At 44.5% G+C, this 20,778-nt stretch overlaps 3 protein-coding genes across 3 annotated transcripts; 1 reads left to right on the top strand and 2 right to left on the bottom strand.

Annotated features, from left to right (window-relative positions):
• Positions 1-263: 263 nt before the first annotated feature.
• LOC133926849 (nuclear intron maturase 1, mitochondrial) lies at positions 264-2,603 on the bottom strand. The gene has a single exon (XM_062372985.1). The coding sequence runs from the start codon at positions 2,492-2,494 to the stop codon at positions 386-388; it is 2,109 nt and encodes a 702-aa protein (XP_062228969.1). The 5' UTR covers positions 2,495-2,603; the 3' UTR covers positions 264-385.
• A 9,251-nt stretch (positions 2,604-11,854) lies between these two features.
• LOC133927688 (uncharacterized) lies at positions 11,855-12,806 on the top strand. Its single transcript, XM_062374117.1, has 2 exons — positions 11,855-12,675; positions 12,782-12,806. Exons 1-2 carry the CDS (start codon positions 11,855-11,857, stop codon positions 12,804-12,806), a joined length of 846 nt encoding a protein of 281 aa, XP_062230101.1.
• Positions 12,807-15,801: 2,995 nt separating this feature from the next.
• LOC133925916 (uncharacterized) lies at positions 15,802-16,649 on the bottom strand. The gene has a single exon (XM_062371657.1). It carries the CDS (start codon positions 16,486-16,488, stop codon positions 16,039-16,041), a length of 450 nt encoding a protein of 149 aa, XP_062227641.1. The 5' UTR covers positions 16,489-16,649; the 3' UTR covers positions 15,802-16,038.
• Positions 16,650-20,778: the final 4,129 nt, after the last annotated feature.

Below are 20,778 nucleotides of genomic sequence, written 5' to 3'. Positions count from 1 at the left end.
CACATAGCTCAGTTAAACAGACACACCACGCCAAGAAAACATGACCCGGACCAAGAAAAAGCACCTATCCTGGCCACAGGGCCCTAAGCCCCTTGGCCCCTGCCATACACCAAAGATGAACCTCATCTGAGATGTCATGTAGCACATCAATGATCCTTGGTGAAGGCCCCGTTCAAAACGCAGGCATTACAGAATAAATTGTTAATGGTACCATTTTTAGCTGATATGCTGTTTGTATATCACCTGTCATTATTATCTACAAATAATGAGAATAGGGTCATTCATCCGATAAAAGTTAATTCACAACAGAAAAATCTGACAGATATGCAACTGAAATACCACGGATCAGTATTTCTACAAACAATGAGGAGCATAGGAGTCAGAATTATGTATCCAATAGGAGTTGCTTGTTCCCATTGACAACTTCATCATTTCTCAATTCCTTGGCTTTCGTTAAGGATCTTTTGTCGTCATAAACACCATAAACTTTATAGTACCACACCATCCTTGATACATCATCCTGCGGTGAATTTATTTCCTGCCGTTTGATAGTCTTGTGAAGTTCACAAAAGAACTTCGGATCTTGCAGCTTAATATACTCTCGCAAAACAAGTTCATGGTGTGGTACCCAGTTTCTAGGGAAAGGTGTGTAGTCGCACGATGGAATCGATGACATGCGTGCAAATTGTACACCCTCAATAAAATCAACAAGTCCCATTCTCAAGAGATCAGAGTATTCTGGTGCATCGTTCCTTGTGCTCTCTCTCAACGGGCGGCTAAGATCACGTGATGCGATCTTGTAAACCTTAGCTCGAGACTTGAGTCTATACCTTGCCGCGTAAAGCTTTGCCAGTGAGCTCCTTATAACATATGCACAGAATCCTACAATCTTCTTCCGGTTGTCTGCATACCTGTACCAATCAGCCATGGTCTCAAGAAACTTGTTCATCTGAGAATTAGTGTGGGCCTGCCCAGAGTACAGCATCGGTGAACATGGCAATGGCTCAGGGTCCCTGTCCCCCTTTACAAGCTCAAGCTTCCTGAAATGCCTTATGCACCTCTGCAGGCTTGCTGTTACAGACAATAATGTTCCGACACCCTTCTCGCTCACAATGTTCCCTCCACTGGCAGTATATCGCAAGGTCGGGTAGATGACCCTGCGTGCGATCACGTGATCCAAGAATTCGATCCCCCTTGTGATGTGCTCAATTTCCACCACCGAATTCTCTGGCCTTAAACCAAATGTTTTCTCGCAAAATTCCATCAGATATCTCCTTATCTCAACTGCATCCTCCCTCGGCCCTCTGATCCCAATAAGGACATGGGAACCAAATCTAAGGTAGTCCATCTTCCTCGTCTTGTCCTTCCCACTTGATGGGACAAACTCAGGCCACGCAGGATTGTGGCATCCCTCATCACCCGCCTCCTTCCAAATCGAATCATGCTTGGACGGGCAAAAGTAATCATTAATCCTCTCCTCCATCCACCAATCCAGCTCGTTAAGGCACACATTGGCGAGCAAAGGGCTAATAATCCCACAATGCCCATAACTTGGCACATGTTGCGCCTGTTCCGGCCCAAATCCAAAGAACAGCCTCAACCAATATGGGTCAGGCTTGGGCTCATTCTCGTTAAGCACCTTCTTCTTCCTACTCTTCCTGAGCACCTTCCTTTTCAGCCTCTTCTTGGCCAGCCCATCGATGTCCTTCTCCGGTGGCGGAACAGACCCAGGCCGGACAGGGGTGTTGAGCGCCGACTTGAGCAATGAGAGCACCTTGCGGTCGGATACAGCCTTCTGGACGCATGACAGGATGGTGTCCGGCGAGAGTCCGTCGACCACAGCAGTGAGGTCGGCGGAGACGAACCAAAGGTAGGCGGCGAAGCGGGAGCGGACAGAGCGGATGGCGGTGTGGGGCCCGCGACGGGGGCGGAACGCATGGGACTTGGGAGAGAAGCGCGGCTCGAAGACGGGCTCAAGGAGGAGGAGGAGGAGCTCCTGGACGACACGGTCCTGGAACGGGGGCGGCGCGTCGGCGAATCGGGCGGCGAGCTTGCGGCGGGAGACGGGTACGGTGGAGGGCGGGTCGGCGGGGGAGTGGAGGAGGAGGTGGGTGGAGGCGCCCCAGGGGAAGGCGGGGTGGCGGCGGAGTGCGGCGGCGCGGAGGCGGAGGAGGGAGTGGAGGGTGGGGAGCGGAACGGCCTGGCGCGGCGGGAAGGTGCCCGTGGCGTGGGCGCAGGCGCGCTGGTAGGAGAGGAGCCAGAGGTCGAGGCGGGAGGCGTAGCCGGAGAGGTTGGGGAAGGGGGACGGTAGCGGGTGCGCGAACGCGCGGCGCCACAGGGAGGAGAGGAGGTCGATGGGGTCGTGGACGAGGAGCGCATACGGGTCGGGGAGGGGGCCCTCGTCGGTCGGTGGAGGCGGCGGACGGGGGGCGCGGCGAGCGACGGGATGGAGGTGGGTGGGTAGGAGGCGGCGGAGCGCCGCGCGCGGCGGCATTGCCGGGAGGCGGCGTCGGGTTTTGGTCGAACAGGTGGTGGGTGTAAAGGTCTCACGAGCCCGGAAGGTCTGCCGCACTTGGGACACGTCCAAGTATGGTTCACGACCCAGGGGCCACAGAGCCCGGTGCCATCGAGTAAGACTGGAGTTCTCAATTAAGATTAAACATCTAATTAAGTTTTTGTTTCTCATATTACCAGCTCCGTATTTTAAACATCTCCGAGTTACCAGACAAGTTTATGAGAAGGTATTTCATTCAGATAGATTTTCTGATTGATCTGATAATATCATCACGTCTTTATAAAGGGACGGGAGAGATAAGACTTATCGTTAGTTAGGCTCGAAAGTTGAACTATTGCAGTAAAATTTTTGCTTAGTGATGAAAAGATTCTTTGTCACGAACACAAAAAGAGTTATCGTACTGTCTTTTTGACTGTACCCTATACAAAAAAAATCCAACGGATAAACGGCTGCACCGTCTAAGTTTTTGGTTTCTCATATTACCTGCTCCATATTTTAAGCATCTCCGAGTTCTCAGACAAGTTTATGAGAAGGTATTTCATTGAAATAGATTTTCTGATTGATCTGATAATATCATCACGTCTTTACAAAGGTACGGGAGAGATAAGACTTATCGCTAGTTAGGCTCGAAAGTTGAACTATCGCAGTAGAAATTTAGCTTAGTGGTGAAAAGATTCTTCGTCACGAACACAAAAGAGTTATCGTACTGCCTTTTTGACTGTACCCCATACACAAAAAAAATCTAACGGATAAACGGCTGCACCGTTGACTGCCTCTTTATCTGTGCGAGCAAGCTGAAAAGATATAGCCTTGATGAATGTACGTCGCTTGGGCATCCATGGCTCATAATGTGGCCACACCCAAAATTAATGTTCAAAGATGAAGCGACGCGTCTTTTGACCCGTTGGCTTATATAAAATCCCAAGTGCTGGAGCTCGATTGCATCAAACCTAAACTGATCACGGAAGATGTTCCTTTGCCTCAATACACACCTTCTTCTCCTAATTATTCCTCATCTTCCTCCGAGTACTCACCCCTTACCCCGCCGTCGTCTCCCATCGAATCTTGTTCGGTGGTGGAGGTTATCGTCATCTCCTCCGATGAGGAGGATGAATAGAAAGAAGCGACTCGCAGTGTCCCTATTAAAGACAACAAGCCCTCGGCGTCTTCAGTCCAAGATGAGGTGGACTGGGATCTCTTGGAGGCGAAAATAGAGGAACAAGAGGCGACTACTAAGGCGAAGAAAAGGGAGGCATCCGACAGCATCTCCGTTAAAGACAGCAAGATGCTGGCTGCTTCACCCTCTCCCTCCTCGTGTTATTTCGATGAGGATGGCCAGAGGGAGTAACCGGAGCAGCGACACCGATGATGACGGCAGGGAGCCAATGCCTCTCCCAAACCCATCATTGTCGGAGATGTCAATGATTAGGTAGCTACACCGCGAGTTCAACTGGGGGCCAGAGTGTTTGATGACCCCATCCTCTCTGTCGGTGTCGATGGTTGGAGAGAGTCAAGGAAGTATCACATTCCTCTTCGTCGAATAGATCTTTTAGGACTTCTTGTCATCCTCTTTCGCTTAGCTTATTTGTAAAAGAACTCAAAATCTTGTTAAATGAAAGGTTCGTATTTCTACTGCAATGCCTATGTATGACTGTGAATCCTCTCGTGAATGCAAGGGAAGTTCAAACAAGTATTTGACGTTTGTTTCTTTCGAGTAACTTAGGGGTTTTATTGGAATGTTCATCACGATCACCTTAGGTCAGACTCCGAATGGAAAACATCTTAGTTCTCAGGCACTCGGGGACACGATAAGGTTTTCTGTGGTTCCTAAAGATATTTCTTCCTTCTCGTCAGAAATATGACGCACATGACAACTTTGGTAGTCCTAATGTATGTAAAGCGCCCAACTAATTATCTAGGAATGATTCTCAGATGGACAGTCTTAGAATCTTGAGTATGTGTATGGGCATAAGTTTCTGAACAATGGCTTATCTTAGTTTTTTTTCCTTTACCCTGTAGTATGTAGCAAATACTTGGTAGATTTTGTTAATATAATTGAAATTTAGATGATTTTCATATTCGATGGGAGTACTTCATGCTGGACGCTTTTGACTGCATATCATGATCCTCTTACTAACTTTTTTCCTTCGATTAGTACGAGACATGTTGATTCCTAGTTGGAGCGCTTATTATGACCAGCCTTAGGTCTACTTAAGTGGGAGGCGTTGTAGCCCTCAATCACTTGTGGAACGTGATAAGGAGCCTTTTTGTAATCTTGAGTTCGCAACATGATTTCTCTTCTCATTAGAATTTGTTTTCAGAAGGTACACCATATGTTGTTTTTGGTTTTCAGTGCCTAATAATTGTTAAGCTCCCGACTGTCTACTTGAAAAAAAGGATTTTGAGTAGATAGTTTACATAGTAAAAATGTAATAGTGCAAAGAGAGTTCATATTACCTTTGAGTTGATAAAAACTTTTTGTCGCCCTAGGTGCACATTTGGGATGAAGGACCCAAGAAGTGGCTTACCCCACTTGTCGAGCATGAGGATGCGTAGAAAGACGAGTAAGGTAGAAAAAGAATTCGATCAACTTCCCAGACAATATGATCTCGTCCCAACTCTTAATACTTACACTTGAGACTTACAGAGATTATTAACAACAAACGAGTTGTGTAGACCTATTATCTTAAAGATAAATGACACATATTAGATTAAACTGATAAACAGTGACCCTTATTACTTTGGGGGTAGCATAAGCGCTGTTAAATGGGCTCCGAATTAGTCGTGGAACCAAACCCCCGAGTTTCTGGGTTTACATCTCGAGGCTTTATGATCATGGTCACGACATAGGCTTCTTATCTATCTTGATCCTTGAGCTCTTGGGTCCCACGCTTGGTTGGTGTTGAACTGCCATGTCGAGACTCCGTTTGTCGCAGTAGAGACCTGTCTTGTGACAACCCTGGACGGTGATGACTCCCTCGAGTCCTAAGATCTTCAAACACTGATAAGCATAATGCATGACTGCCATGAATTTAGCAAGAGTAGGTCATCCCAAGATAGCATTGTATGGTGTCTTGAAGTCGACCACATCGAACAAAATCTTTTCTATTCGAAAGTTGGCATGCTTCTCGAAGGTAACAGAGAGCAATATGAAAGGCTTGAGTAACCAACTTGATAGTAGATCGAGAGATTTGCATCCCTTCGAGTGCGTTAGCGAAGAGAATGTTCAGGAAAATCCCTCTATCAATAAGAACTCATGTAACCCTACAGTTATTTATCGTATGCTCGACCACTATCAGGAAGCGGCTTGACTGTACGAAATTATCAGGGCAATCTTCTTGACGGAAGGAGATCTCAATGTTCAACCACTTAACAGTGTGACGACCCTTGGGGATGATGGCTAAAACTTCTCGGGCCACCGTCTTATACTGCTTTGGGCTCGTAAGATGCAGAACCACCGAACATGTTGTTCAATCGTCCTCTTGCCTGATTGAAAAGACATCGGATCCGTGTCATCCTCACTACCACTAGAGTTGGAATCCCTACTCTAGACTGCGACCTGGGTCTTCTTTCCTTTGACCGCTTTCTTGACCTTCGCTTTGACCATCTTCTTCTAGAGGTGGTACTCGTGGAAGCTATGGTTATCGATTTGGTGGAGGTCACACCAAGGCTTACCATCATGTTCGCTGGAGATTGGTGTAGAGTTCTTGCCCTGAGAAGAAATAGGACGCTTGTTGGGATGAGTGTCAAACAGATCTGCAAAAACTTTCTCAGAATTATTTTTCTTGCCCTTACCTCCCTTGATGTTCTTCTTGTGCTTAGCCTTGACCTTGTCACCCTCGTGCCCGGGTTGAGGACGTTAGATGCCCCGAGTCTTCTCCTTGATGAAGAGAAGCACGTCTTCAACCTTGGCAGACTCATCAATGATTTTTCATGAACTCCTTGATTGTCTCAGGCTCCTAGATGGTGATGTCTTCAATGCATCTCAGGCTTATATGACGTTGTAGTCATTGACCTTGGGAATGTAGTTCCGTATATTGTTGAAGCGGCGTACGAACTCGTGCAAGGTTTCATTCCCCGTCTGCCAGGGTTCAAAAAATTTTCGGTAACCGACCAAAATACACGATAACTGGACATCTCGGTTCGGCTCGGTTTCAGAAACCGAACGGTAACCAAATTTGAATTCAAAAAATTTGAAAAAAAAATAAAAAAATTCAAAAAAATCCTAAAAAAACTAGACACAATTCTAAGACCTTCTGTGAAAAACAATTTCAAAAATAATGTCGTTTGCATCATATTCTATAGGGAGGAAGTTTGAAAAAAATGAAAAAAGTTGAAGCGTGCAGCTCAGTTATTAACTCATGTTAAGGAAAAGCTTAACATGCAAACACATATTTTTCTTGTGTAGAACGTATCTTAAGAAGATCTTTAAAATTGATTTCACTTTATTTAGAGTTTTATTAATTTCTCTATGATTTTTACAAAGTTCACAAGCATAAAAATGAATATGTTAATAAATAGCACTGTAATTAATTTTTTCATGTCTACTATTATTTTTCCTACGTAAATAATAGTATAAATAAACTAATAAAAGTGGTTTCACTAATTTTTGAGGTGTGATGGGTTAGTTATGAATTAATCTAGTCGCAACACATTTACACAATCCTGCATGTTACAATAACTAATTCATGAGTTCATGTATTTTTAAAAGACATAGGATCATTTAAGAAGACTAAAAAAATTAGTTTCATGATTTTTGGATTAGCAAAGAGTAAACTATGCATTTAACTTGGTTTAACAAATACATTTTCTCACAGAACATTTTGAACTTTTTTATGAGTATAAATAATTTTATCATGTATATCATGTTACAAGGAAACCAACAAAATTTGTTTCACTTGATTTGAAGCTCAGATGAATTAGTTATTGATTTTACAAGATTGAGATAATTTTTGGGTTTTTTATTGAACTTCACTGAAAATCGAGAAAACCGCTCGATAAATCGAGAAAACTGAGCGGTTACCAACAAAATCGAGCGGTTACCGATAATACAGAAAATTCAAGAAAACTGCTCGATAAATCGAGAAAATCGCTCGGTAACCGGTCCAATTCGATCGGTTACCGAGCGGCTAAATTCACGAATTTTTTTTCCAAAATTTAAATGTTTTCAAACGAATTTTGTCTGAAATTTTTTGAAAATTTGAGCGGTTATTGCACTATCCGAACCGCAGACGCACTTTTCAGATCAGTGACGGCCTCTCCAGCGGAGCATTGGACTTACTTCGCTTCGCTATCTAATAACTTTTTACCACGGTTTTTCGGTTATCGCCGAAGCTCGGTTACCGAGCTTCGGTCGGTAACATCAACCTTGCCGTCTACTCGCAACAATAGAGATCGTTTTTCATGCTGAGGCAAACATATTTACCCTGGAAGTTGACTTGGAATACATCACAAAGCTGCTCCCACGAGGATATTATTTCTAGCGATATGTTGGTCAACCATGTTCTAGCTGCCCCTCCAAGGATGGTAGGGAGGTAATTCGCCATTACCTTCTCATCCCCACTAGCCACTTGGATGGTCGTGGTATAGATCTATGGAAACTTAATGGGGTTTGTGCTTTCATTGTACTTTTCGAATGTCCCATGGAGGAATCTTGCTGGCCAGCTTACGTTATGTAAATTTGGAGAGAAAACCACGCATCTGTTGATGACACCCTGCTTGGTTCCAATAGCCTTGAGAGTTTTTCCCACGGGAATAGAAGATCAGTCCCGATTTGATCAATGTCGAGATGTTCCCTGATTAGATTGCTAAGGGGTAGATGAAGCCCCTTAAGAGGCCCTTGGTCACCATCGCTGATTGTCGATGACCTCGCACAAGTCACTGATCGGATGAACTTTGATTGACAAGGCTCGACGATGGTTATTCACCCGATTGTCATCCCAAGAAGCTTTGTTCTGGGGGTTATGCCTCTCTGAGTCTGACATGTCTCGGGACGGGGGATTGCGTGGTTTGCGTCGATTAGCACTGTTTCTCGGCAAGGCCAGATGAGAATTCTTGGCCTGGATGATTTCGTTAAGTCGGTCGTCGAGTTCATCCAATCCTTATCGGCAGGGGTTGCCAGATCTGTGCTTGGAGGATGCATGAAGGCATCTTAAAGAAGAAGGATCCCCTTAGCGGTTGCAGATCTAAAGTGTTCAGCCCCCCTGCTAATGGTCGGGAGATGGTAAGACCAGTGCTTTGTTAAGGATTTGAGAGCTGTGCTCATCTGGTGCTAACTGTCGCTCACACCCGGAGTCAGAGGACCCTGTCCGTTTGTAGGGTCGTCTTCATGATTACCCAGACTGTCACTTCTGTCTCCGATAGTGAAAACTTCTCAGGGGTAATCTCCGCTGGAGGAAGTGTCTATATCCATCATGGATTTTTCATCGGATTGCTCCAGGTTGGTGTCTTGACAATCCATATTGTCAGAAGCTGTGGGGATTAATCCTGACTTGTTGTGAATCAGAAATTCATAGTTGTGTTGATAGCCGAGGGGTTCAAACTTGATGGCATAATCTTTAGCGCATTGATCCATAAATTGACTTACCTCAGCGTTTGAATTGTCGCTGGAAAGTTCATCATCGAAATTCACCCGTTCGATCATAGGCTCATCAGGAAGAGAGGTAAAATTGTTGAATTGTTGTAGAACCCCTCATCTGAAAAATCAGTTCTCGACGAAGGCTTGGGTGACGCCGACAGCATTTTCTGTGTAGACTCTTCATAACCTAGTGTCATGATCCTCACAGACGACACCAGCCGTCAATGATTTGTGAACCGTCGATCTTACAAACTTATTGAATAGGTAGGGGATGGTTTGAGTAGATGAATCACAGGAGAACACACAAGGGGTTTTTATTCAGGGTTAGACCTCCTTGAGGATAATAACCCTATGTCTTGTTAGTCTTATATTGATCTGAGCCTATCATAAGGGGGTATGTGGCTAGTCTAGATAGATCTAAACCTAGTCGATGACTTTCTTACTTAGCTCCGGGTGTCTTCTGGCTTGTCGAAAGGTTTGAGCGACTTTTTTTGACTTCTAATGGCTCTTTCCTCTGCAAGGAGCCTAAGCTCCGTATATATGGGGATGCCAATCTTTCTTTGCATTCTTAGAGATAAATTTCTTTATTTACAGGATACCTTGGGTACTTACATGTAGTTTTCTTTCATCTATGGACCCCCTTCCTAGAGATACGGATATGCTCCGAGAATTATAGAAAACCCTAGGGTGCCCAGATATGATAATTTATCCAGTATTTATCGTCACACACATACGACATGGTCACAATACAAGGCCATAGGTAGAATAATGATATAATTATTACAACACAAGTCTAAAGCTTCATCAGTACATATTAACAAAAGGTTGAGAACTGCCTTGTGCTATATGGTTGAGGTTGAGCGCTGCAGCATTTGCTTAAAAGAGTCATGATAACTTGAGGTTATTTTCTCTTGAACCTGTTAAGATTAAAGTACATAAAAATAGAAGGAGAAGAAAGTAGAGTGATATAACCACGGATGTGCAATTTGCATTGATTTTGTCAATAAAACTGATGTAAATTTGACTTGTTCAGAGTGAAAAAAAAGGAGTATTTGGAGCGGCCTTTTCCTAAGTAGTACTAATCTTAGGATGTGCCTCTATTTGAAAACATGCTACACTATTCAGCAGTTATGCAATCTACAAAATTGTGTATCAGAATGCAGCATGAATGCAATGGATGTTGTATTTATTTTAGAAATTTCAATGTGATTTTGCTTCTCTGGGCCGAATCTCAGCTGCCACTGGGGCTTCATCTGGTTGGGCCCAAGCCCGAAGCTGGTGTGCCCTAAAAGGGTGCCGGCTGACCGGGTGTGGGAGAAGGGAAAAATCCCCTTCGGGGGAGAGGGCGGCGGCGGCGGCTGCAACAGCCTCTTCGGGCTTCTCGCGTTCCAGCTCGGCTGGGATTCTCCTGGCGAGTGTTGGCCGTCTGATGCGTCCGGATGGGGAGGTGCGCGCGTAGGGTTCGGAGTTTGGCTCCTCTACGCCGTGAGTTTGTCGCCACTATTCCCCCTTTTTCTAGAGAGGTTGAGCTTTGATTCGGCACATGAGTAAACCTGGGGCATCTCACAGTTTTCGGTTTTTCCCCTCTCTTCTCTCTGTGATTTGAGCTTTGGTGTTGGGAGCTTGGACTCCAACCGTGGTTTGGTCGAAGCTCTTGCGGCACTGGGAGGAATTTTGTTGGTGCTCAGAGCTGCGCTGCCGAGGTTCGCCCGCACTGCAGAGGCTGTGGGGTTGAGGTATTGTATCTCCGTCATCCCTCCATCCGGCGGCAACGGCGGTTGGTTGGATTTCTGGGACTGCGGCATCTGTGCCGTGCCTTGCCTCACTCTCCAGCTTATTCCAGCATATCCACTGTGAGCTCTCTCTTATTCCCCTGATCTGAACTGTTGGATGCATGGTATAATTGCTCTGTGATGATAAATTTCATTGAAATTGAATTAGGATGTTGAGTACAATAGATACAACCTTGATTCTCTGTTTGCAATTGGCATAAGCAGTGATATGATCTTTCAGTTTTGATTATAAGGATTCTGATCTCCTGTTAGCTGAATTTTGTTTTAGTTATCTGTCACTGCCTGTTAGCTTTCATTCCTGGACTTGAGTAGCATCTATCTCTGAATTCAGCACATTGTGAAGATTGCTCTGCAATCTGCAGCTTGGGACAATTTCTGTATTCCTTTCTGTCACTTGTGCAGAGAAGTTTTAGTGTTCTGTTTGTTTGTCCTGTGAAGGCAAGGTGCTGGCTATGTGCTGAATTCTGATTTTCAGTGAAAATATCTTTGTTATTCTGTCCAGGAATCTGTAGAATTCAGAGAATTGTATATCAAGGTTGTCATCTAGGTGTGATCTCATGTCCTAGTTCAATTTGTGATATGATTTATAGGTCAGCTTGGGAGCAGATCTTTATTGATCTGGAGCTAGCTGATTAGAATACTCTGAGAGCCATTTTAATATCTCATCTAGTTCAATTCAGATTTATATATATGGTTTACTTTCTCAGTGCTCATGGTATGATAGTCATGTATCTCATATTCATGTTTCTGTTATGTTTCACCTACTGCTTATGTTATCTCTTTAGTGGAATATGTATATATATGCTATTTATATCGCACATATTTCAACAATCCAGAAATCCAACTGCTTCTGTGATGGCTAGCTCTAGCTCTTTTGTTCCACCACCGTCGTCCTCGGACGCGATTAAGCCTGAGAGCTTCGATGGAACCGGCTTTAAGCGCTAGCAGGCCCGGACGAGGCTATGGTTGATGGAGCTCGGATTATTCTGGGTCCTCACTGAAGAGCCGCCCGCTCCTCAAGGGGAAGCCGTGCTAGACGAGGTCGAAAGAACGCGTCTTGATGCGTTAAGGGCCCGTTGGGAGAAGGCAAATGCCTCAGCCCTAGCACGTCTCCTGGCCGTTCTGTCAAACAGGCTCTTCGACGTCTACGTGGGATTCGGGGAAGCATGGAAGGTGTGGACGGAGCTGAATGACAAGTATGCTGAAAGCGATAATGGCAATGAGTCCTTCATGATGGCAAGCTACCTGAACTTTCGTATGGGAGATAGCAGATCAGTTATGGAACAAATTCATGAGTTACAGCTGATCGTGCGTGACTTAGGCCAATATGGTTGTGTCCTCCTGGAGAACTTTCAGGTTAATTCTATTTTGGCCAAGCTGCCTACTTCTTGGCGTGATTTTGTCATTGCACGTCGACACTTAAAACAGCGATTGACTCTTAATGTGCTCATTACTGCTATAAATGTCGAAGAGAAGTCAAAGGCAGGCTATGGTGGGGCAAAGGCGCCTGCTCAAGCTCATCTTGTTGAGCACAAGAACCATCCTGGGAAGAATGTGAAGAAAGAGAAGGCCAAGCCTGGTTCCTCTGGACCGAAGACTAATACTATTAAGAAGAAGAAGAAGCCCGAGATTGTCTACTACGTCTGCGGTGGGTTGGATTATAAGGCCAACAAATGTCACGATCATAAGGGCAAGGGGCCGACGCCTGAGCAGCAGAAGGTAGCCAAAGCCCAAGTTCATGTGGCGGTTGTAACGGCCGATGATACCGGCAAAGGCGACTCCACTAGTGGGTATATACCTGAGGCCTTTATGGCAAACTCACTAGTTAGTTGGTGGGTTGATACAGGTGCTACAAGGCATATCTGTGCTAATCAGACGTGTTTCACTTCTTTACAGGGTGCAGATGGTGGATCCATACTGATGGGGAACGGGGTCTCGGCAGCAGTGCGCGGAGCAGGTCAAGTGAGCCTGAAGCTGACTTCCAGCAAAATACTTGTCCTGAAGGATGTACTATTTGTGCTCGCTATGACCCGCAATCTACTCAGTGGATCGATGCTGTACCGACAAAGAATAAAATTAGTCTTCGAGTCGAATAAAGTAGTGATGACCAGGTGTGGGTCGTTCGTTGGGAAAGGCTATGATTGCGGAGGCTTGTTCCGTATTTCTATTCTTGATAGCTCTGCAAACATTTTCTATTCTTCATATTCTACTAAGAACTTTGATATTTGGCATTCTCGCTTATGTCATGTTAATAATGAAGCAATTGTGCGGTTGAGCAAGATGGATCTTATTCCCTCTTATAAGTATGATAAGAGCCATAAGTGTGAGGTGTGTGTGCAAGCAAAGCAGCCCCGTAAACCGTTTCATACGGTCGAGGGGAGAAGCACCTCACCACTTGAGCTGGTCCATTCTGATCTTTGTGAAATGAATGGAATATTAACCAAGGGTGGCAAACGATACTTCTTTACTCTCATAGATGATGCAACTAGGTTCTGTTATATCTATTTGCTGAGAACAAAGGATGAAGCATTAGAATACTTTAAGATCTATAAGGCCGAGGTGGAAAACCAGTTGGGAAAGACAATAAAAGATTAAGGTCTGACAGAGGTGGGGAATATATTCCCAGGGATTTCTCCAAATTATGTGAAGAAAGTGGCATAATCCATGAATTTACGCCACCATACTCACCACAGGCCAACGGAGTAGCCGAAAGAAAGAACCGAACAATTTGTGACTTGGTTAACACCTTGTTACAAAGTTCTGGTATGGCTAACTCATGGTGGGGCGAGGCTGTTATCACAGTTAACTATGTCCTGAACAGGGTCGCTCCTCGGAATCGCGAGGTAACCCCTTATGAAGGATGGAAAAGGAGGAAACCAAATCTGTCCTTTCTTCGCACCTGGGGCTGCTTAGCTAAAGTGCATGTTCCCCTGCAGAAGAAAAGGAAACTAGGACCAAAGACTGTCGATTGTGTCTTCCTAGGGTATGCACACCAGAGCACTGCCTATAGATTCCTAGTGGTCCATTCTAAGGTCTCAGACATTGCCGTTAACACGATAATGGAGTCTCGGGATGCGATATTCTTTGAGCACATCTTTCCTTTGCGAGCGAATGAGACTGTTTCCCATGATCTTTTAGACAATGACCATATTCCTCAAAGTGTTGATGACACGGTTGCTGATCTGGAACTTAGGAGGAGCAAGAGGCAAAGAACTGGCAAATCATTGGGAGATGATTTTGTCACCTATGCCGTGGATGATGAACCACGAAACCTTTCAGAGGCATACGCTTCTCCAGAAGCGGAGTACTGGAAGGAAGCAGTCCGTAGTGAGATGGATTCGATTATCACTAACGGAACCTGGGAATTAGCAGACCTCCCAATTGGCTACAAGCCGATCGGCTGCAAATGGATTTTCAAGAGAAAGCGCAGACCCAATGGTACCATAGAAAAGTACAAGGCCCGTTTAGTGGCTAAGGGTTTTACGCAAAAGGAAGGAGAAGACTATTTTGATACTTATTCTCCTGTGGCCAGATTACCCACTATCCGTGTGCTCTTAGCACTGGCAGCCTCGCATAATCTTTTTGTGCATCAGATGGATGTCAAGACCGCTTTCCTTAATGGAGAGCTGAACGAGGAGATTTATATGCATCAGCCAGACGGATTTGTGGTAACAGGACAGGAGCGTAAAGTATGCAGGCTAATCAAATCCTTGTATGGTCTCAAACAGGCCCCTAAGCAATGGCATGACAAGTTTAATACTACACTGACTTCGGTCGGCTTCTGTGTTAATGAAGCCGATAAGTGCATGTACTATCGTTATGGTGAGGGTCGAGGTGTTATCCTATATTTATACGTGGATGATATATTGCTGTTTTAAAAGTTAGAGCTCTGCCAAGTAAATCCTTAATATACTAAAGAACTTAGAATTTTGTGTGTGTTTTCTTGGATGCCCATGGTTGCTACGGAATAAATTTTGATTACTGATTACATACTTGTGACACTAATGAACTGATTCAATAGGTATATCTAATTGGTTTATTGAAATGTGGAACACCAAAGCATCTCGACGATGAACCTGGGTCAACGTATGCTCTCACCACGAGGGAAAAGACGTTACGTGCTATGAGTAGTCAAAATATTTTTATTTTTGTTATTGGTATCTTTCCAATGGAGGCTGAACAATTTAAAATGCTAAGAGTAAATTTCTCTCGAATGTTCTACAGATACGTAAAAAATACAAAACGGAAGTCAGAGTTGTGTTTTTGATATCGTGTAAATGTAAATGCCCAAAACCAAAACAAAAATGTAAATGCCCAAAACAGCACCTCTTGTTTAGGAAGGGGTGTAGTAGTTAAACAAATAATGCATGGAGTAGACGCCACGGAACCATATAATACAAGCATCGATCGCTAGTAGATTACTCTCCGATCATGATCATGGGAACTCACCGATCACCGGCTCAAATCTCCCTAGATCATGCGAACAACTAATTAGTTACAACTCCTCTCTCTTATTATTGATCCGCACGCCTGAAATCCCATAATCCCCTGCTCCAGAAGCATCAATCACGCGGCGAGGTCGCTAGCTGCTCCTGCCCCCAAGAAACACCAAGGCGTCGACGAGCTTGACATGCACTCTAAGCGTAGTCTAAGGATGCCATGGGCATGCTGGAGTGCAGGACCAGCCGCTGTCGTTTCAAGAAGAAGAAGCAGCTCAAGCACTTGAGGACAACGCTTGGTTTCACGTTTGCTCCCTCTGTGTTTTAGTTCCAAGCTCTTATGATCAGGGGAAAATTGCAGCAATTTCTTAGTTCCAAGCTTCTATCTTCTGTTAATGAGTTCTGAGTTTCACCTTTACAAATTGAAGAACAGGGGCAGGGAGAGCAGACGAATCGAATCATAGGACAAACTCATCAGGAACTCAAACTCGCATCGCTTCCAATCCGTTCATCGAATCAAATACAGGGCCTGGAATTTTTCAGTAAGAACTAGAGAAGAACAGATTAAGCCTCACCGCATCTACACTTGCAAGAACGGCAAGAACTCCTCAAGATGCAGCAGCAGAGACAAGAAAATACCGCGTTTCCAAGAACCTTCCTTGGATTTGGATCATTCTTGGTCGAAGCAGGCAGGCAGCGGCACGGCCTTTGTCGTCACGGGCTCCCGGCGCTGCTGCAGGCGAAGAACTGGGCGTCGGAGGCGGTGGCCGGCATGTCGTTGTGGCACGCCGACGAGCCCGACGGCGGAACTTTCCCCCGCGGTAGCATCGCCGAGAACGTCAACGTGGCGGTTCCCCCGCCGCGGCCTCGGCGCGCACTCCTCCTCCATTCCCTGATCGGCCGCCGCGTCCCCGAGCCGTTCTTGGCCATGCCATCCCCAGGGCGCCCCATTTTTGACGCCGCCGGCACCACGTGGAACTCCTGCCGCGCGTGCCCGGAGGCAACGGCGGGTGGCATCGCCGGCGCCTCCGCGTCCGTGGGCGCGCGGACAGAGGCTGAGGAGAGCGTAGCGAGAAGGAGAACCAGCAGGAGAGGGAGCAGAGGGCGCCCAGAAGGGGGGGAAACCATCAGGGACGGGGAGGAGGAGGAAGCGCGCGCGCGCATGGAAGAAGATGCCCGGGTAGTGGCGGGAAGACTCGAGACCGCGATTTTGCGATGGCGTCGTCGAGGTCGAGGCCGCGATTATCCGACGCCGGGAAGACTCTTATAGGCTGCCTCTCCCTCTTCCAGTTCAGGTTGTATTTGAGGGTGAACGGGAGCGGTTCTTGGCGCTAGAAGGGCAGGGCATGTTTGGTTCTTTACTATACTATACATTTTGCTAAACTTTGATTAAGGTATGATCAATAATTTGTTAGTTATACTTTAGAAAAGATTTGAGTAAAGTATGAGTCGACGATAAGTAGGATCTGGAGATGAAAATATTATGGCACGCTAGAACTGTAACACAAGCTAAACAGTTGCCGCATAAAATGCGACAAAATTTGGCAAACTATGATAGCCAACCAAACAGCCCCAGGCTAAATGGAACCACCTGCACAAGTTCAGTGGCACGCCGTGTAATTTATTGCTTGCATTTTCTTTAAGCAAAATGCCTTTTCAACACCATTTCAGAACAATTTTGACGTTTGCGGTCGAATTTTCATCCATTGTAACGGAAACTAGTGCGTCAATCGATACATGTCACTAAATATCTTCTGCGACGAGCATAAGAACATGCACATTTCGACCATTTGCTTAGTTGTTCATGGCGGCAGCCTTAAAGGTGTACACCTGTGCATCCTAACAACAGCTCAAGAAACCGAATAGCACGTCAAGAAACTAATGCCATCACCGGCAGCATTGCTTCAAGTTTTGGACGTCGTCTTGAGGCCATGGTGTATTTCTGTAAGGAACGTAATCATTTTCAAATAGTTTACCAGTAGTATGAAATCGCCCAAGTCCTTGGATGTCCTTGTGGTTATTAACATGATGAAGTACTAGTACTCGCATTACTTTTGCCTGCTGCTACCGGTGCAAAGCCAGCTAAACTGACCCTCAAGTAGTCTGTGCTCTTGAATTCTTGATGGACACTTCAAAACAAGCATCAATCACCTTCGGTTCTGTACGCAAAATGCTGCAAGTTTCACGCCTATCTTGACTCTCGAGACACCGTAACATTTTTTTCCATTCAAAATCCAGAATCACATAACAGAAACAAGTATCCCTTGCTCTGCCTACTCCAAGAAAATGAACCATGAATTTAGTAGAAAGATAAAGGCACCGGAGAAATATGTTTGGATTTTACTGAGATCCACACGCACACATCCGGTCATAACTCCGTCCGGCCGTCCTGAAAGGCTACACCAGGCTGGATTGAGGTAGGTTGCTAGCCTGGAATCAAACAACCTTATAAATCGCTGCACTTCTTGCTTATCAGCAACCTCAGGGAACTGGAATCTTAGAAAAGATTGAATGCTCCTACTTCATGTCAATGCTGTCGGATTCATAGCAATTTTTCAGTGTCATGTTCAGAGGACAAAGCAGCGATTCAGCGAAACCATCCTTCCCATTGGCCTCCCCTTCCACCTCGGTGCCCCGGCGACCACTTCCCCTGCTCCGGCAAGGCAAGCTGCAGGCTGACGCACCTACGTGCATCGCTGTTGTGCTCTCGCTTCGACGCCCTCGGCCGACGGGGGCGATTGCCGCCTTTCCACCACATGGCACATGACCTTCACTACGTGAAAAAGAGACAAAAGGAACATGAAATTAGTGACAGGTCGTAATATGATCCGTCACTTATGATAATAGTGACGGATCGTAATATAACCAGTCACTTATGTTCACAATTTGATCCGTCACTTATGAATGGTGCAAGGTTATCCGTCACTTATAACAAGTAATAAGTGACGGGTCAAATTGTGACCCGCCACTTATGGCTGATCCAAAGTGACCCATCACTTATGATAAGTAATAAGTGGCGGATTACTTTGGAAATTCATAAGTGACGGGTTAAATTGTGACCCGTCACTAATGATAATAGTCATAGATACTTAGTTTACTAATATTTTTTATTTTTTTATTTTTTATCACCTAATCAGCATTAGAATAGGAAATATATATAATTTTTCTCAAGTTTGATATAAGGGGTGGCGGCTATAGACACAAACGCACGTTCCGAAAATGGTGCAGAAACATCAGGAGGCTAGAACTCAATCTTCCAAGCCATCTTTGGCCTTGAAAAATTCACTTAATCCGACAAAGTAGGGGAGAAGCGGATGTAACTTTTTTTGTAGATATCCGTAGAGTCAAAAAAATTCGAAATCCGAGTTCATATGTAAAAGTTATGCCTATTTTAACAGATGCACTCTGAGTCACCTATCAAATTGCGATCGTTGACATGAGATATTCAGAAATTCATAAAATATTAATGTAATTTTATAGATAAATTATAACTAGTCACCTATCAAATTTTATATGTAAATATTTATACATATTTTATATGTAAATATTTATACAAATTTTATATGTAAAATAAAAAATCAGTCATTAGTGACGGTTCAAAATTACGATCCGTCACCTATAACCTTTATAAGTGACGGGTCATAATTATAACCCGTCATTTATGATCTTCGGCAACGAAGGTAAAAGGATAAAATATCCGATGTCCATCACAAACACATGATAGTTGAGGTGGTAACACGCGCGCGTGAGGGGAGGTGGTGGGTTTGATTCCCGCTTGACGCAAAGACAAAAAATAGTGCTGAAAAAATAGAAGTGACTCGTGGCCAGTGGTGATAGACATGCGTTGGGATGGCTTGAGTGAAATAATTTTTTTTTTACTTTTTTCTGTCAAAAATACGAAAAAACGTAAATCAGTCATAAGTGACGTGTCATAACTGTCATAAGTGGCGAGTCACAGTTATAACCCGTCACTTATAATCATAATAAGTGAAGGATCAAGTTTTAACCCGTCACCAATAATCTTAGTAGTGACATGTTATTACCCTTCACTTATGACTAGTCATTAGTGACGTGTTCTGAGTGACAGGTGCACCCGTCACTCATAACAATTATGACCTATCACTTTTGAGTTTTTTTCACGTAGTGCTGGTCCAACCTAGTGATCATTGACCTAGTCACCCTGACCCCAAGCCATGCCTACCGCCGGTCTCGCACCATTGCTCCTACCTTTCACTTGAAGCTATGACCATAAAATGCGGTGAACCCAATGCCTAGCCTTTGTTGTCCCACTGCCCGCCCTTGGACACGTCTTCCATTGTGGAATATATATCACGTTGAACTTCACAAAATATGAAAGTTAGTAAATGGTATATATACCATGTCCAACAAATAGCTGGAAGGGAAGGAATGGAATCCTATACCAGTGTTACGTTATAAAGATCATTTAGTACTATAAAGTCGCTCACAGGTTAAGCTGCATCACTATGAACAATTTCCTTTGATGGAACAAGTTTAATATAGTTGCACCTACTAGCATAAATTGGTACATGGAGACAACCGGGACCATCAAGCCTAGTATGTAATGAGTAATGACAAACATCATGTGATGACATGCTCATAAACTGAAAATATTGATTGCCACATCTAGTAATGTATATGCAAAACATATGAACTAGAAACACAAAAGATTGCTATGGATGAATTAGTTTTGTAAAACATGGCAGTTTCTATGGCTTTTTGGTAAGTAATGTATTGCATTTATTAAGCACCAAAGATCATGCACCTTGAAATACTAGTAATAGATTACAAGGTACAATATACTATATTACTAATAGTTAAATGGTGTTGGCTACTTGCCAGGCCGAGGCATCCACGTCATCCGCATACACGTAGGCTGTCAGATCGGCCTGCGAGGTGATGCCTGCCTAGGCGTCGGATCCCTGCTGAGCCATGACATAGGCACAAGCCCCTTGGCTTAGTCAAGCTGGGTGCCATGGACAGGCAGCTTGTGTAAGATCACATCATGTGATCTCCTATGTCTTTTTTATCAGTTGTAAGTGATATGGATAGTTATAACATTTACGGTATCGCAGATGTACTACTTATACATTGGAAATTAAGTTTACATTATTACAAGGGTCATTAAGCCATATGGTATATTACAACCATGGCCGACCAACTAAATCCAAAGTACAACGGAACGTCAAAAGTGAGCTAAATCTACATACTCTTCATCCTCGCCTCCAACATCGGTGAAGTCAGCATCTATCCCATAATCTGATCAGCAATAAGAATGAGTACGAGACGTACTCAACAAGTCATGATACTATTTAAGGAGTTGATAGATGCATAAAAGATATCACCAGGGTTAAAGATATACGTCATAGTTTTAGGTGTAAAGCAGATTTTATGCATGTGTTTAGTTATATTGTCTACTGGTTAACCTTCCCTCTA

The sequence above is a fragment of the Phragmites australis genome, chromosome 8, assembly GCF_958298935.1.
Source record: "Phragmites australis chromosome 8, lpPhrAust1.1, whole genome shotgun sequence".
In the NCBI taxonomy this organism is placed as follows: domain Eukaryota; kingdom Viridiplantae; phylum Streptophyta; class Magnoliopsida; order Poales; family Poaceae; genus Phragmites; species Phragmites australis.
Note: the sequence above shows the minus strand (reverse complement) of the source record. Positions and strands in the feature narration are given on the sequence as shown.